The sequence below is a fragment of the Chanodichthys erythropterus genome, chromosome 8, assembly GCF_024489055.1.
Source record: "Chanodichthys erythropterus isolate Z2021 chromosome 8, ASM2448905v1, whole genome shotgun sequence".
Classification (NCBI taxonomy): Eukaryota; Metazoa; Chordata; class Actinopteri; order Cypriniformes; family Xenocyprididae; genus Chanodichthys; species Chanodichthys erythropterus.
The window spans coordinates 43,644,207-43,660,929 of record NC_090228.1 but is presented as its reverse complement, the minus strand read 5'-3'; the positions used below and the strand labels follow the sequence as shown (position 1 = coordinate 43,660,929).

General features: G+C 42.8%; 2 protein-coding genes across 2 annotated transcripts; both read right to left on the bottom strand.

Annotated features, from left to right (window-relative positions):
- Positions 1–1,761: 1,761 nt before the first annotated feature.
- Positions 1,762–6,380, bottom strand: olfcw1 (olfactory receptor C family, w1). The gene is made up of 6 exons (XM_067393016.1): positions 6,160–6,380; positions 5,701–5,989; positions 4,784–5,620; positions 4,477–4,707; positions 4,114–4,237; positions 1,762–2,660 (listed from the first exon to the last, which is right to left on the bottom strand). Exons 1-6 carry the CDS (start codon positions 6,378–6,380, stop codon positions 1,762–1,764), a joined length of 2,601 nt encoding a protein of 866 aa, XP_067249117.1.
- Positions 6,381–12,349: 5,969 nt separating this feature from the next.
- LOC137025289 (extracellular calcium-sensing receptor-like) lies at positions 12,350–15,879 on the bottom strand. Its single transcript, XM_067393298.1, has 6 exons — positions 15,656–15,879; positions 15,161–15,446; positions 14,277–15,086; positions 13,932–14,153; positions 13,676–13,799; positions 12,350–13,266 (listed from the first exon to the last, which is right to left on the bottom strand). The coding sequence occupies exons 1-6, from the start codon at positions 15,877–15,879 to the stop codon at positions 12,350–12,352; spliced, it is 2,583 nt and encodes an 860-aa protein (XP_067249399.1).
- Positions 15,880–16,723: the final 844 nt, after the last annotated feature.

Here is a 16,723-nt window from a genome sequence, read left to right as displayed (position 1 = left end):
AAACAATCTAGGGCACCTTTAAAACTGCACTGTAGTCGGTTTTCATTTATACTTTTGCCTCATTGTCCAAGTTGATGTGCAACATGCAGAATGCTAGCAGGCAGTGTCACGATAGCCTCACAATAGAGCCGATGTGCTCATTTTTTCCTCGTATTTCTGACCATTTTTAAAGCGAGTGCTTTGTTCGAATGTTTATCTCCATCCAGGTTCATAAAAATCTTCTGGACTACCTCAAAAGTGTAGCAGAGGTCAGCAGAGTAGCTTCAGCAACAGGTTTGTTCTTGCTTGATCATTATTCCAGTTTGGTTGAGCTTCTGCTTATGTTCGCTGATGATCAAGTTTTTGTGTGTTATGTGTGTATATGAGTAAGAGCCCAAATTAAATCTGTTCATCATATAAAGTGATGAAGTCTCTCCAGAAAATGTGGACTAAACCGCTCAATTCATATGAATTAGTTTTACAATCTCTTTGATCTAAACAACCTTTATCACCTATAAGATTGGACATTGAAAACGTAGCCGTGAAGTCGGACACTTTCTGCTTTTCATACTGATGCTCACATAGTGTTTGCGTACTTTATCCCAGACAAAGTGGATTAGATGCCATATTTGTATATCCATATTTAAACACGTTATGAAGTCAAATATCTATCTTCTGCCAGACCACCTTCCATATTCAATGTACCCAAAAAGTGTAAACATCTTGCAGTTCACAAAGCTTACGTTATGTCATGTGCCTTCCCTATTAAACTTATGGAAAAAGTGTAATTTACACAACACCAGTTTACACTTTCTTCGTAACTTGTATATGGAAGGCGGTCTGGCGGAAGCTTGATATTTGACTTCATAACTTGTTAAATATGGAAACTTACGGAACGAACGCAGTGCCAGTTTTGTTTTTTCCATAAATAAAATAAGGAAGGCGTAGGACATACAACGTAAGCTTTTTGAAGAAAACAGAAGTGCGGTTTTGGCGGAAGCATGTGCAAGGTGATCATTTGTTTATATAAAGCATATACATTGACCAATCGTTTTGCTAGATAAGACCCTTATTCCTGGTATCTGGTATCGTTTGAAGCTCTTTGAAGCTGCACTGAAACTGTAACTTCAATGGCTTCCAAACTTCAACTGATTGGAGGTCATTGTAGTTCACTATAAGGAAAATAATCCTGGAATGTTTTCATCAAAAACCTTAATTTCTTTACGACTGAAGAAAGAAAGACATGAACATCTTGGATGACATGGGGTGAGTAATTTTTTTGTGAACTAATACTTTAACCCTCCGGAGCTACTTGGAGCAGAATAGGGACTTTCTTCAGCTCATACTCATGACCCCTAGTCACTGCCATTATAAAGCTTGGATGCATCAGGATATTTATTAATATTTCTGCAATTATGTTCATCTGAAAGAAGAAAGTCATATACACCTAGGATGGCTTGAGGGTGAGTAAAGCTTGGGCTAATTTTCATTTCAAAGTGAACTAATCCTTTAAGCATTATATAATGTTTGTTAAGGATTTCTTGACGAAAGATATTATAAAGTGTTACTGAGTCTGGTGCAAGTGTCACGTGGCAGAAGAACATACTTGCATGAGTGCCTGATATTAATAAAAGATTTTACTTTCATTCATTGTCACAGGCCAAGACACATTATCACCTCATGAAGTGATTCAACATACATAGTTTTTCTTTTTTTATTATATTCATTAAAAATGAAGTGAATGTTAACAAGCATTCAAAGAGTACATCATGACATGGTAAATTATTTTTGATGCATGAGAAACTTTTTAGAATTCCTCTCAGGCATGAAAATAATGATGTAACATTTAGGTGCAAAAATACACAAAAGTACTCCATAACTAGAAGCTAAAATGGCAAATATCTCCACAGCTACAGTAAATTTCCCAGGAGAACTCACATAAGCTGGGATAAAGGTGATCCAAACAGCACAGAATATGAGCATACTGAATGTGATGAATTTGGCTTCATTAAAATTGTCAGGCAATTTTCGGGCTAAAAAAGCCAGGATGAAGCAGAAGGCAGCTAAGCAGCCAATGTAACCCAACACACAACAGAAAAGTGCGACTGAACCCAGGTGACATTCTAAAATGATCCGGTCGCGGTACAGCCAGGTGTTCTTCACTGGATATGGCGGTGCTGTGACAAGCCAAGCCACACAAACCCCACCCTGCAGGACCGAACAAAAGAACACACCCAGTCTCTGCTGAGGGGGGCGAAACCAACGCGCAGTGTTGTTACCAGGCAACGTGGCTTTAAAGGCCATAAGCACCACTAGAGTCTTACTGAGGAGACAGGAGAGGCAGAGAGCAAAGGTCAAGCCAAAAGCAGTCCGTCTAAGAGGGCATGCCCAGCGTGATGGCTGACCCAGAAAGGTTAGTGCACATATGAAGCAGAGAGTGAGAGAAATCAGCAACAGAAAGCTCAGTTCTGAATTATTCGCCCGAACCAGAGGTGTGTCACGATGGCGAAAGAAGATTGCAGCAACTGTCATTGCAGCAACAGCACCCAGAATGGCTATAGCTGCCAGGATCATGCCAAAAGCCTCTGAGTAGGATAGGAACTCGATCTGCTTAGGAACACAAAGGTTGCGACGTTGATTGGACCAAAAGTCTTCTGGGCAAAGCATACATTCAGGTTGATCTAAATGGATGCATAAACACACAAAAAAGGACATTAAAGGGTTAGTTCAACCAAAAATTAAAATTCGTCATTATAGGATTAGTTCTTGTTTTTTTTTTTTCATCAGTTGAAAAGAAATTAAGGTTAAAGTTGGTTGAAGGTCAAAATTACAGTTTCAGAGCAGCTTCAAAGGGCTTTAAACAATACCAGACGAGGAATAAGGGTCTTATCTAGCGAAACGATCGGTTATTTTTCGAAAAAAATGTAAATGTATATGCTTTATACAAACAAATGATCGCCTTCCAAGTGGTTTTGTCAAAACCGCACTTTCATATTCTTCAAAAAGCTTACGCTGTACTTCCTATGCCTTCCCTATTCTACTTACAGAAAGGTGTAGGACATACAGCATAAGCTTTTTGAAGAATGCGAAATACCTTGTCTGGTATCGTTTAAAGCCCTTTGAAGCTGCACTGAAACTGTAATTTTGACCTCCAACCATTTGGTGCCCATTGAAGTCCACTATAAGGAGAATAATCCTGAAATGTTTTCATCAAAAACCTTTATTTCTTTTTGACTGAAGAAAGAAAGACATGAAAATCTTAGATGATATGGGGGTAAGCAAATTATGGAAAATTTTTATTTTAAATTGAACTAATCCTTTATTTACTCAACTTTATGTTGTTCCACACCGTAAGACATGAATTAAGATGTTCTTGATGAAATCTGATGGCTCAATGAGGCCTCTATTGAGAGCAAGATAATTAACATTTCCAGATGCCCAGAAAGCTACTAAAGACATATTTAAAACAGTTCATGTGACTGTAGTGGTTCAACCTTAACATTACAAAGCGACAAGAATACTTTTTGTGCGCCAAAAAAAAACAAAATAATGACTTTTCAACATATATAGTTATGGCCGATTTCAAAACACTGCTTCATGAAGCTTTACAAATCTTTTGTTTCAAACGTGATTTCAGTAAACAAGGCTTTGTTGCGTCATAAAAACTTCAAAATGTTTCAAAATGTCAATGGTTCACATGACTTTGGCAGTTTGACGCTCCAAACCACCGATTCGAAACAAAAGATTTGTGAAGCTTCATGAAGCAGTGTTTGAAAAGTCATTATTTTGTTTTTTTGGCACACAAAAAGTAACGTTAAGGTTGAACCACTGTACTCACATGAACTGTTTTAAATATGTTTTTAGTAACTTTCTGGACATTGAAAGAGTGAATTATCTTGCTGGCAATAGAGGACTCACTGAACCATTGCATTTCATCAAAAATATCTTAATTTGTGTTCCAAAGATGAACAAAGGTCTTACAGATTTGGAACGACATGAGGGTGAATAATTAATGACAGAATTTTCAGTTTTGGGTGAACTAACCCTTTAACCTAAACTTCATTCAAGGGAAAGATGTTTTAATGGTGATTTGTAATAAATTGTTTAAAAAAGTCATTGTGTGTGTGATAATACCAGTTGTATTGCTGATGCTGCCCTCTGCACAAAGCACACAGTCATAGCAGCACACAGGCTGACCCTCTCGTGTAACCTTTCTGTATCCCTGTGGACAACTAGCAGAGCACACAGACACTGGTATCTGTAAGAGAGAGAGAGACAAGGCATTATAATGAAAACCTTTCTGTGATTATATAGTCACTACCCAATAATAATAATAATATAAAATAATTGATTAAAAAAAAGTATTTGAAGAACCGATACAAAATGTACATCACCTTTGATAAAATCTCTGCTAAATGTTATTATCAAACACTGTTGTCCATTCAGAAAAATTAATTTTGATTATCAGTAACCAAGAAAGTGAATACATAATTTTACCTTCTTAGTTCCTCCATGCCAGATGATTTTGTCCTGATTCAGCACTAACTGCTGTGCTGTCGAAAGAGAGGAGTCAAAGCGACCCACTGTAACATACTGTACCGGACCCTCATCCGACTCTCTCTGCCAGTTCACGATGTCGTATGATCCGGCAGGATCTCCGTTCTTATCAAAGTGGATCAAATCTCCAAACATGTTTGTGTAGTTCACTTTCCTCAGAACCTCAACAACCTGGAGATCATTAATGCACAGATAATGTTACTATTAAAGACAAGAATATGGCTTAAAAAAGCATATATTGCTGTACCTGCCATGGCTGTAGGTTATGAATATCCGGGCACTGCTGCATCAAGGCAGACCCTTTCTCTCTTTGACACAGAAGCAGGTTATGCAGTGCATGTGCCACAGCGTAAACAACCTTATGCATGTTGTATGTCACCCTGAGCTCTGACACATCATTGTAGATACTGTGAATATCCTGGACTCTCTCCGTGCCAGTACAGCTATGGCTGTAGTGCACTTGTTCAGTTGTGGAGGGAGCAGGAAGTCTTGTGTTTATTGAGCACTGGAACTGTGTTTCCCAGAACTCCCTTGCAAATGCATTGTAAGGCTCAGCCAGGGGCTGTACGCTTTCAAGGAATTGTTTGAAGCCGGGTATCTCAGCTCGGCGGATGGCGAAGCCAATGGTGCCACTTAGTGAGGGGTAGTTCTCTTTAGTGGAGATGAGAGTGGAAGTCACCCAAGCTTCACTGGCCACCCATTGCTTCCCAGTCACATTCTGCCGAATTATTTCATCCACTACTGGCTTGATGTCCTCCTCGATGGCAAAAACCACCAAAACACGTGCTGTGGAATCTCGAATGGTCTTGACGATATCCTGCAGCTGTTGTTGAGTTGGCAGTTTGGGTATGATTACTCGATAAGCCACGCACACCCCCAACTGTGTCACAGCAGTGGTGAACAGATCAATGCCTGTGCGCCCATAAGCGTCATCAGCTCCCATTGTGCCCACCCAAGTCCAACTGAAGTGCTTCACCAGACGAGCAAGAGCGTTGGCCTGATAAACATCACTGGGAATTGTGCGAAAGAAGTAAGGGAACTGGTGCTTGTCACTTAGGCAAGCACATGAGGCAAAATAACTCACCTGAAGCAAAGATGAGGACAGAGATTCAGACAAAGCGTATACAAATACAGAACAATTTTGTCTTGCTGATCTGCCCTCACCAGCGGGATGCGGAACAGGTTGAGTACTCTGGAGATGGCCATTGACAGGGTGGATCCAGAGTCCCCAATAATGATGGGGATGCTCGGGGAGGAGCATTCCCCCGAAGTGCTACTCTTCATGGGTTGAGAGACTACAGACAATGCAGTCCTCAGAGACAGAGCAGTCAGCCCACATGTGTCATACAGCCTGTAGCCCAGTGTGATGTTTGGCAGAAGGGTAGGGTCTCGGTTTATCTCCTCAATGAAAAAGATCATCGACTGAGACCAGCGGAACACTCGCATGTTAAACCTGGAAGAAAGGTCCTCAAAAATAGATTATACAAGGACAGGCTGATACAAAATCTGAACATTTAGTCTCTAAACAAAATGTGTTAAGGATATCAGTACATATTCCAACATTGATGCAATAAACTCTAAAATAAACAATAATCAGCTTTGCAGGCTGATTTTTTCCGTTACCCCCTACATTTCCTTTGGTCTGGTGGACTTCTAAAGTTCAGCTCCTGGTCGACGCCTTTGGAGTGGATGGGAAACATCCCAGCCAGAACTACATGGCCCTCCTTATAGACAACTGTTGAGTCTAGGTCCTTCCAGAGTTTACAGTCTGCCTCTGAGTTGCTTTGAATTGGGTAGAGAAAAGAAAATACCAAATGTACAACCTGGAGGACTGGCATCTTCATCTCGATCTCTGCACTGTGTTCTTCTAAGCCACAACTGGAAACTGGGGATCTGGGTGAAGGACTTTATAGAGGTGATGTACTGAAGATGCTCTCTACAGGGACATGAAATGAGGACACACACACACATGCACACTAATATGGACAAAGCCATATGAACACACAATATACATGTGTTAGTGTAATATCGAAGCGTCAATTCAACCTATTCATAAAAAGGATACCAAATAAAATAAAGAGCCTCTGGTTGAATCTCTTCAAAACAGGTTTATTTCAGTTCATATTTCTATTTCATATTCAATAAAAGAACAAGAAAGGACAGTCCCTGAAACAGAGGGTTTGTGACATTCAGAAACAATATGAGAATTTAAAAAAAAGTTTCTTTAAATGAAAATGAAAATTTAAAAAAAATTTCAGGAAGCCATCTTTGCCATTCTTCAATTAATTTATTTTAGACTGTACTAATGTTGACCTTGTTAAGCTCAATATTTTAAAACTATTATGAGAGAAAATCACGGATCATATTTTGACACACACATTGGGTTTACATTTTTTTATGAAGACATTCTTTAGACATATAATGCTTTTCATTTACAAACTGTATATTATATCTCCTACCCATTACATTTTCCTCATTTTTAATTTTTCAAAAAACATCACTTTGTATGATTTATACGCTGTTTTCCTCATGGGGACCAAAAAATGTCCCGACAAGGATTTTGGATTGGGATGCACCAATAGCAATACCAATATTGGTATTGGGCCCAATACTGTGCTTGTGTACTCGTAGCCTACTTTTTAAAGGGTTAGTTCACACAAAAATGAAAATTCTGTCATTAATTACTCACCCTCATGTTGTTTCCACACCGTAAGACCTTCGTTCATCTTCGGAACACAAATTAAGATTTTTTTTGATTAAATCAGATTCCTCAATGAGGCCTGCATGTTAATTTACACTTTCAAACACCCAGAAAGGTTCTAAAGACATATTTAAACAGTTCATGTGACTGCAGTGGTTCAACCTATTGCTATGGAGCGACGAAAATACCTTTTGTATGCCAAAAAAATTTTTAAAAAATAACGACTTTATTCAACAATATCTAGTGATGAGCGATTTCAAAACACTGTTTCGTGAAGCTTTGAAGCTTCACAAATCATTTGTTTTGAATCAGTGGTTTGGAGAGTGTATAAAACTGCCAAAGTCAGGTGAACCATTGAAATTTTGAAATGTTTCAAAACCTCGTTTACTGAAATCACGTGACTTTGGCAGTTTGATACACGCTCTGAACCACTGACTCAAAACAAAAGATTCGTAAATCTTCAGCAACTAGATATTGTTGGATAAAGTCGTTATGTTGTTTTTTTTTTGGCGTACAGAAAGTATTCTCGTCGCTTCATAACATTAAGGTTGAACCACTGCAGTCACTGTTTTACATATGTCTTTAGTAGTGTCATGATCACCGTCTGTTCCTGTCACTGTTCCTGGACTACATCTCCCATCATCCTCTCTGTCACTCACCTGCACACACTTCACACTAATCACTGATCACCACACCAGCTGCAGCTCATTACCTGGACTATAAAGGACTTCCACACACACCACCTCACCGCGAAGTATTGTTTAACTGTTGTTGCAATTCCGAGCGTTTCCCTGTATTCCCTGTCTGCCTGTTCCTTGTTGCCGTTACTGCCTGTTTCCTGTTTTTTGACCCATTGCTGCCTGTCCTGATCTTTGCCTGTCCCTTGACTACGATTCTGCCTGTTCCTCACTGTTCCTGTTTGTTCCTGTTTTGACCCTGCCTGTACGACCACTCTACTTTAATAAACGCTGCACTTGGATCTCCAGCCTGAGCCTCCCATTCACAACAGAATACTTCGCCCCACCCGGATCCAGCAGCTTTTCCGAGCGTGTCCAGTCTCAACATGGACCCAGCGGTGCGATTGGTCAGCCTTCGCCAAGGTACTCGTACCCTTGAGGTGCACATTCAGAACTTTTTAGATATCGCTCATTTGTCTGATCTGCCGGACTGTGCCCTCATTGACTTTTTTTGTTATGGGTTAAACGAACCACTAAAGAACAATTTAATCACCAACGGTCCCCGAGAATCGTTCGGTGAATTTCTGGACTTTGCCCTGTTAACAGTTGGTTCACGTTTTACCGTGGGTGTCGCGGAGGATTCCGACACCACGGTGCATCCCGTAATAGCAGCCAAGCCCGAGAACACACACAAAATGGCGGCCTCTACCACGAGTCACGTCGCCGCTGATCGCCCAGAGCAACGTCACGCCGCCGCTGATCGCCCAGAGCAACGTCACGCCGCCGCTGATCGCCCAGAGCAACGTCACGTCTCTAGATCAGTCAGGGAGCGGAGAGGACTGCGTTGCAGTGTGGCAGATCCACCGATGACTTCAGCTCGAGCGGCTGGCATCCCTAAGCATCCACCAGCCACTTCACCCTCAAGCCCGCCGGCCGCTTCGCTCTCAAGGCCGCCCGTTGCAACGCTCTCAAGCTCGCCCGTTGCAACGCTCTCAAGCTCGCCCGTTGCAACGCTCTCAAGCTCGCCCGTTGCAACGCTCTCAAGCTCGCCCGTTGCAACGCTCTCAAGCTCGCCCGTTGCAACGCTCTCAAGCTCGCCCGTTTCAACGCTCTCAAGCTCGCCCGTTTCAACGCTCTCAAGCTCGCCCGTTTCAACGCTCTCAAGCTCGCCCGTTTCAACGCTCTCAAGCTCGCCCGTTTCAACGCTCTCAAGCTCGCCCGTTTCAACGCTCTCAAGCTCGCCCGTTTCAACGCTCTCAAGTGAGTCTGTTTCAACGCTCTCAAGCGAGTCTGTTTCAACGCTCTCAAGTTCGCCGGTATCCATGGACTCGAGTGCTCTGGACGCGATGGACGAAAAGACTGCTTTGCCAGTGCCCACGGGCAAGATGGCCGCCCCTGCGGTGCGTAAGGATGCAGGGGACGTTCCAGCCACTGAGTTCGCTCCAGAATCCACTCCAACCGGTGAACCATCACCTCACCCTCGGAAGAGGAGGAGAAGGAGGAAGAAGGCTTCTTTCTTTCCTCAAGGCTCAGAAGCCTTTCAAGAGGCCGTTGGGGGTCCAGAGACTACTCCAGAGGTTTCTCCCACTGCGCCCAGGTGTCTCGCTCTGCCGGCGCCACTCGTGCTCCTCGCCCTGCCGGCGCCACCCGTGCTCCTCGCCCTGCCGGCGCCACCCGAGCTCCTCGCCCTGCCGGCGCCACCCGAGCTCCTCGCCCTGCCGGCGCCACCCGAGCTCCTCGCCCTGCCGGCGCCACCCGAGCTTCCAGCTCTGCCGGCGCCATTCAGGCGTCTTGCCCTGCCGGCTTCACCCACACGCCTGGCCCTGCCGGCGCCACCCGAAATCCTTGCCCACGAACCTGCGACGGGCCCTGCTGAAATCCCCAAGAACTTTTTGGGGGGGGGCAGTATACCTAGGGGTGGGGAGCTAGTGGGTGGGGAGCTAGTGGGTGGGGAGCTAGTGGGTGGGGAGCTAGTGGGTGGGGACCCTGCCCAGTCACTGTTGTCAGGGCCATTTATGGACTGTAGCCCACTTGGGCCATTCATGGACTCATTGCTGCGGCTGCCCGAGCCACCTGACCTGCCGTGGTTGCCCGAGCCACCTGACCTGCCGTGGTCACCCGAGCCACCTGATCTACCGTGGCCGTCCGAGTCACCTGACCGGCTGTGGTTGCCTGAACCATCCGACCTACTGTGGCTGCCCAGGCCATCTGACCTGCCATGGCCGCCTGAGCCACCTGACCCACCGTGGCTGCCTGAATCCCTGGGGCTGCATTGGAGATTCCGTCCCCGTCTGCCGTTAAACCTCCAATGCACCCACACCCCCCTCCCTAGCTGTTCCTTCACGTCGCGAGGACGCGCCTTCCGGGAGGGGGGCATTATGTCATGATCACCGTCTGTTCCTGTCACTGTTCCTGGACTACATCTCCCATCATCCTCTCTGTCACTCACCTGCACACACTTCACACTAATCACTGATCACCACACCAGCTGCAGCTCATTACCTGGACTATAAAGGACTTCCACACACACCACCTCACCGCGAAGTATTGTTTAACTGTTGTTGCAATTCCGAGCGTTTCCCTGTATTCCCTGTCTGCCTGTTCCTTGTTGCCGTTACTGCCTGTTTCCTGTTTTTTGACCCATTGCTGCCTGTCCTGATCTTTGCCTGTCCCTTGACTACGATTCTGCCTGTTCCTCACTGTTCCTGTTTGTTCCTGTTTTGACCCTGCCTGTACGACCACTCTACTTTAATAAACGCTGCACTTGGATCTCCAGCCTGAGCCTCCCATTCACAACAAGTAGCTTTCTGGGCATCTGAAAGTGTTAATTATCTTGCTGGCAATGGAGGCCTCACTGAGCCATCAGATTTAATCAAAAATATCTTAATTTATGTTACAAAGATGAACGAAGGTCTTACAGGTGTGAAACAACATAAGGGTGAGTTTGACTGAATTTTCATTTTTGGGTGAAGTAACCCTTTAAAATGCTCCGATACCAACAACCGATACTATGCAGCGTGTGTAGTACAGTGCTTGAGACAAAGAAAGAACGACAACAGCTCTAAATTTGCCTTGTGCTAAATGAAAGATAAAATATGATAGAGCAAAAGAATGAACAGAGGCTCATAAAATACATTTCAACAGGCTTAACTAAGCATGAAAATAACAGAACAGAAACAAATTAAATTAATGAATATGAATATGTTTCTCTACCTAATTACAAATGCTGTAAAAATACATATCGGCAAGTACCAAAAACTAAAGTATCTGTATCAGCCTCATTCTGGAAAAAGTGGCATTGTGCATCCTTAATTTCAGATATTGCCATCTTTGTGGGGACATTTTGTCAACATAATGTAGGGTTTATCTGATCCACACACATATACACACACAGTTCAGGTATACCCCATATATTATGGGGACAAAATCTCCCCACAGAGTGTTTCATCCAAAATCTTTGTCCTTGTGGGGACATATTTCGGTCCTCATGAGGAAAGCAGCTTTTAAACCAAACTAAGTGATGTTTTTTGAAAATCTGAAAATGAAAAATGCAGAAAGTTTTCTGTGATGGGTAGGTTTAGGGGTAGGATTAGGGTTAGGGGATAGAATACAGTTTGTACAGTATAAATATGTGTCACTATAATGGAAACCCAATGTGTGTGTGCGTGTGCGCAGGGCAACCACATATTTAGCATGGCGTGTAATAGTTTAAGAACAGAAAACTTTTTTGACTACTACTCTGACTATGGGAGAGGCAACATTCCCTTATAAATTCCTTATATTCCCTTAACATTTAATCAGGATTATTTTCAAATAAAGGGACTAAATTAAAAAAAAATCATTGCTTCCTGAGAATGATCCAATGAAATTCATAATGTTTCCAGTGTTGTGAAATTATCTTTCCTTAGGGACTAGAGTGTCTACTTCTCTTTTCCCCTGATGACGAAGAAGTGGCAGATATGATCAATCTTATTATACACGTGTGGCTGAAGTGGGTTAAATCATTAGTGTGCAGTTGTTATTGCAGCGTTCAATGAGTGGAAGAGAATGGATGATTACATGCTCAGCTTTTATGGCACATGGTTTTTTATGCTCAGGGGAAATAAAATGGTTCCCTTTCACTATTGAGGACAGAATGAATTATGACAGAACAAAAAAGGATGGGATCTTACAACTAGAGGGTAAAAACATGGGTTGGAAAGATTTAGACTTTGGGTTCAAATATTAATACTATTGTTTCAATCATGTTTTATGTGGAAGGTTTATCATGAATGCTGGTGAACTTGATTTTGATAAAATAAGCTTTAATTGTAATAAACAGTGCAACATTCATATTTAAAGGACATAACAATTGTTTATTTTATGAAACAAAACCACAAAAAGCAATTTAAAACTGGTGAAAATCAAGAACACAAACTTTTAATCAATAAGCATGTCAATATTTCCTTTCTGAATTAGATTTGGACATCAAATATCTCTTTGTATTTTTCTCAGGTTTAAGCAGAATGATGTAACATTTTGGGGTGAATATACACAGCAGAAGGCCATAACTGGAGGCCAGAATGGCAAAAATCTCCACGGCCACAGTATACTTCCCCGGTGAGCTGACGTACGCCGGCACAAATGCAATCCACACGGCACAGAAGATCAGCATGCTGAAAGTAATGAATTTAGCCTCATTGAAATTATCTGGGAGCTTTCGAGCAAAGAAGGCCAGCAGGAAGCAGACAGCTGCAAGCAGGCCAATGTAGCCCAGCACCAGGGAGAAGGCCAACGGAGAGCCCACATCACACAAAAGAATAATCCGGGCAGTTTCACGAGTCATGAGCTTACGCGGGACAGGAGGTGCCACACTCAGCCATGTGCAGCAAATCACCAATTGCACAGCCGTGCACAAGAAGATAATGCCACGCTGCTGTAGAGGGCCGAACCATTTCATGACATTAGTGCCAGGTAGTGTGGCTCTGAAAGCCATGAGTACCACCATAGTCTTCCCAAGGATGCAGGACAGACAGAGGGAGAATGCAATACCAAATGCAGTGTGGCGAAGCCCACATGACCAGGATGTGGGCTGCCCAATAAATGCTAGTGCACACAAAAAACAAAGCCACAGTGAGCTAAGAATGAGGAAACTGAGCTCCGAGTTGTTAGCTTTGACTAAAGGTGTGTGGCGTTTAAGGACAAATATCAGAGCAACTGCGAGTGTGAAACAGGATCCCAGCAGAGCCACAGCCAGCAGAGTGATGCCCATGGTATCGTTGTAGGAAAGGAACTCCACCAGCTTCGGGATGCAGGTGTCTCGTCTAGTATTGGACCAGAACTCAGGCAGGCACTTTTCACACTCTAAGGCATCTGATGAATAAAAGTAGAAGATAATCTTTCCTCTACGATAAATACAGTAGTCAACATTTGAAGTGGACCAAAAAAGTTGTCCTAAGAAGAAGGTTTTAGGACAACCTTGATGAAAGGGTTTGGTCCATTTCAAATGTTGACTAGTGTCAACTGTGCACAGTAGCAAAATACATTAAAACAATTCTAAATTAGTCCTCGAACATCAGCAGGACAGAGTTGATTTAGGACAGGGGTCTGTCCTGCAGAGTTTAGCTCCAACACATCTGCTTGAAAGTTTCTTCTATGCCTAGCGAGACCTTGATGTTGATGAGCTGGTTCAGGTGTTTAATTGGGGTTGGAGCTAAACTTTGCAGGACAGTGGTCCTTGGCCTCCATGAACAAGTTTGGAGACCTCTGATTTAGGACATACCTGTCTGATTGCTAACCTCCCCAGCTGCACAGATAATGCAATCAAAGCAGCAGAGAGGAAAGTTTGGCCTTGTAGCTTTTCTAGTCCCTGGAGGACAGCTGGTGCTGCAGACGGATGTAGGGACCTGCAATTCAGAGAAAGGACAAACTACAGAGATACTCATCATAAAGTTATGCACAAGTACCCAGCAAACACAAGAGCTATAGGGAGGAAAAGCAAACAAAATTGTAAAATATAATTCACACTGGAGCATTACTTGTCTCTGGTTTCCATTCCAGATTATGTTTTTCTCTTCAATCACTAGTTTAGGCTGCATCGTTTCATCAAATCTCCCCACAGTGGCGTACCGCACCTCTCCATTGCCAATGAGCTGCCAGTTGATGAGATCATACATGGCCACAGGATCTCCATTTCTGTCAAACTTGGTCTCCTCACCAAAGTCATTAGTAAAGTGGATATGCTTTAAATAATCCAGGAGCTTCATGTGTATGAGTGATTGGATAAGACACAAAGAGTGGATAAAAGAAAGGCAAAACATAAAAAGGGAACAGTTGTAACATCTGTTTAAACGTCATTATCTAAACTAAAGAACATCTTTTACCTGCCATGGCTGTATGCTGCTGGAGTTGGGGCACGATCCCCCAGCAAAAGGTCCTTTGCCAGGTTCACAGTGCAGCATTGAATCCAGAGCGTGTGCAATGGCGTACACTGCCTTATAAACATTATAAGAGATTCTGAGCTGAGATACATCCGAGTAGATGTTGCCTGTATTGGCAAGTACTTCAGAGCCATTACAGGGGGGTCTAATTGAGGTGCTTGTGCCTAGAGAGCACTTAAACATCTCCTGCCAAAACTGCTCAACAAATGGGTCCTGCGGGTATTTGGAGGGATGTAGCCGTAGCAGGAAAGGCTGCAGGAGAGGTATATCAGCCCTGCGGATGGCATAGCCCATGGAGCCCTGAAGGATGGAGTGGAATTCAGGAGTGGAGAGGACGGCTGCTGTGATCCAGGCCTCGCTGGCCAACCATTGAATACCAGTGAGGTTTTGCTGAAGGGCCTCCCAGAAGAGAGCTCTTGCATCTTGCTCTAGAGCAAAGACCAGCACCACACGGGTTCCCGTCTCACGGATCCTCTTTACAATCCTGGACATCTCTGTTTGGTCATGGTTTTTTGGGATAATTTCATAAAATGCGATACATGCACCTAGTTTGGTCACCTCATCATTAAAAATTTGAGCACCACCACGGCCATAAGCATCATCCCCTGCAAACGTGCCTATCCAGCTCCAACCAAAGTGTTGCACTAGCTGTGCAAGAGCATCCACTTGGAAAAAGTCACTAGGCATAGTCCTCAGAAATGAAGGAAACTCTAGTTTATTACTGAGACATGCACAGCTTGAGAAATAGCTTACCTAGGGAAAGGAGAGGACATGAGTTCTGAGAGCATAGTATACATGACTGAATGTACCTCTTGAATGTAACTCACCTGTGGAACATGAAAAACACCCAGAAAGCGTGCAACCACTAGGGATAATGTGGATCCTCCATCACCAATGACAACAGGCACCCGGCCTCGGCACTTTGGTTTGCCTGTACCCCCTTCATTCCCATTCATTAGAGCCAAGGCTGTGCGGAGGGCATGAAAAGGGGTACTGCATGAATCATAAATCTTATAACCCAGAGTTAAGTTGGCTAGGAGTCGTTTATCTCTGTTGATCTCCTCTATGGCAAAAATCATTGTCTGCATCCATCGAAAGGTTCGGAAATTAAACCTTTTTGGGACAAAGAGCATTAAATTATCAACAAAATACCATGTTTTAATGTTCATAACATTACAATAATAATATTGTAAGAAAGCTTAACAATATACGTCTGAAATTTCATTAAGAAGCAAAGAATAGAACAAAGAAAACACCATACAATTTCAAAATGTTAAGCATAAATGCAGCATTGTAATATTTTAGGATATTTACAGACTGACCCTGAGCACTGCGTAGGATATGGCTCTTCAGTAAAAGACGGAGGAGATTCCATCACAGTGTCGTGTAGAGAAAAGAGGGCACCGATCATGATGTCTCCTTCACTGGTTAGCACAGGCAGGTCTGAGGTGCTGCGGATGAGTCGACAGGTCTGAAGGAGCTGTGAAGAGATCAAAGTGCTGAAGAACAACACTGTCACACAAACATACACACTATTATATGCCATCCTTTCTCTGTACACTTCACTGCTTGAACCAAATTATACACCACTTTGAAGCTTCATTGCACACAAAGAGGGGTTTCCTACATGATAGGATGCAACTAATATTTACAAAAGCATGAACGCACATTCTAGCACACTCTCGCTAACATAGTGCGCACTAGATTCAACTAAGCCCACCTTTATACTGTACTCAGAAGCAACCTCAAATAAACTTGCATGAACCAACATTTCCTGAGGGAATTTCTCTGTACATGAACAGAACATCACAGAAGAAGATTATTTTTGTATTATAATTTTATTGAGACAATATGAAATAAATGTTTTTTCCAAAATTGTGTGGCTAGTAAACTAATCAATCGAAGACCAAAAAAAGACCAAATTACAGAATAGTCTATATATATATATACAAACACCGATCAGGCATAACATTATGACCACTGACAAGTGAAGTCAGTGAATAACACTGATTATCTCTTAAAGGGTTAGTTCACCCAAAAATGAAAATTCTGTCATTTATTACTTACCCTCATGCCGTTCCACACCCGTAAGACCTTTGTTAATCTTCGGAACACAAATTAAGATATTTTAGTTGAAATCCAATGGCTCCGTGAGGCCTCCATAGGGAGCAATGACATTTCCTCTCTCAAGATCCATAAAGGTACTAAAAACATTTTTAAATCAGTTCATGTGAGTACAGTGGTTCAATATTAATATTATAAGGCCACGAGAATATTTTTGGTGTGCCAAAAAAAACATAATAACGACTTATTTAGTGATGGCCGATTTCAGAACACTGCTTCATGAAGCATCGGAGCATAAATGAATCAGTGTATCGAACTGCTGTTTG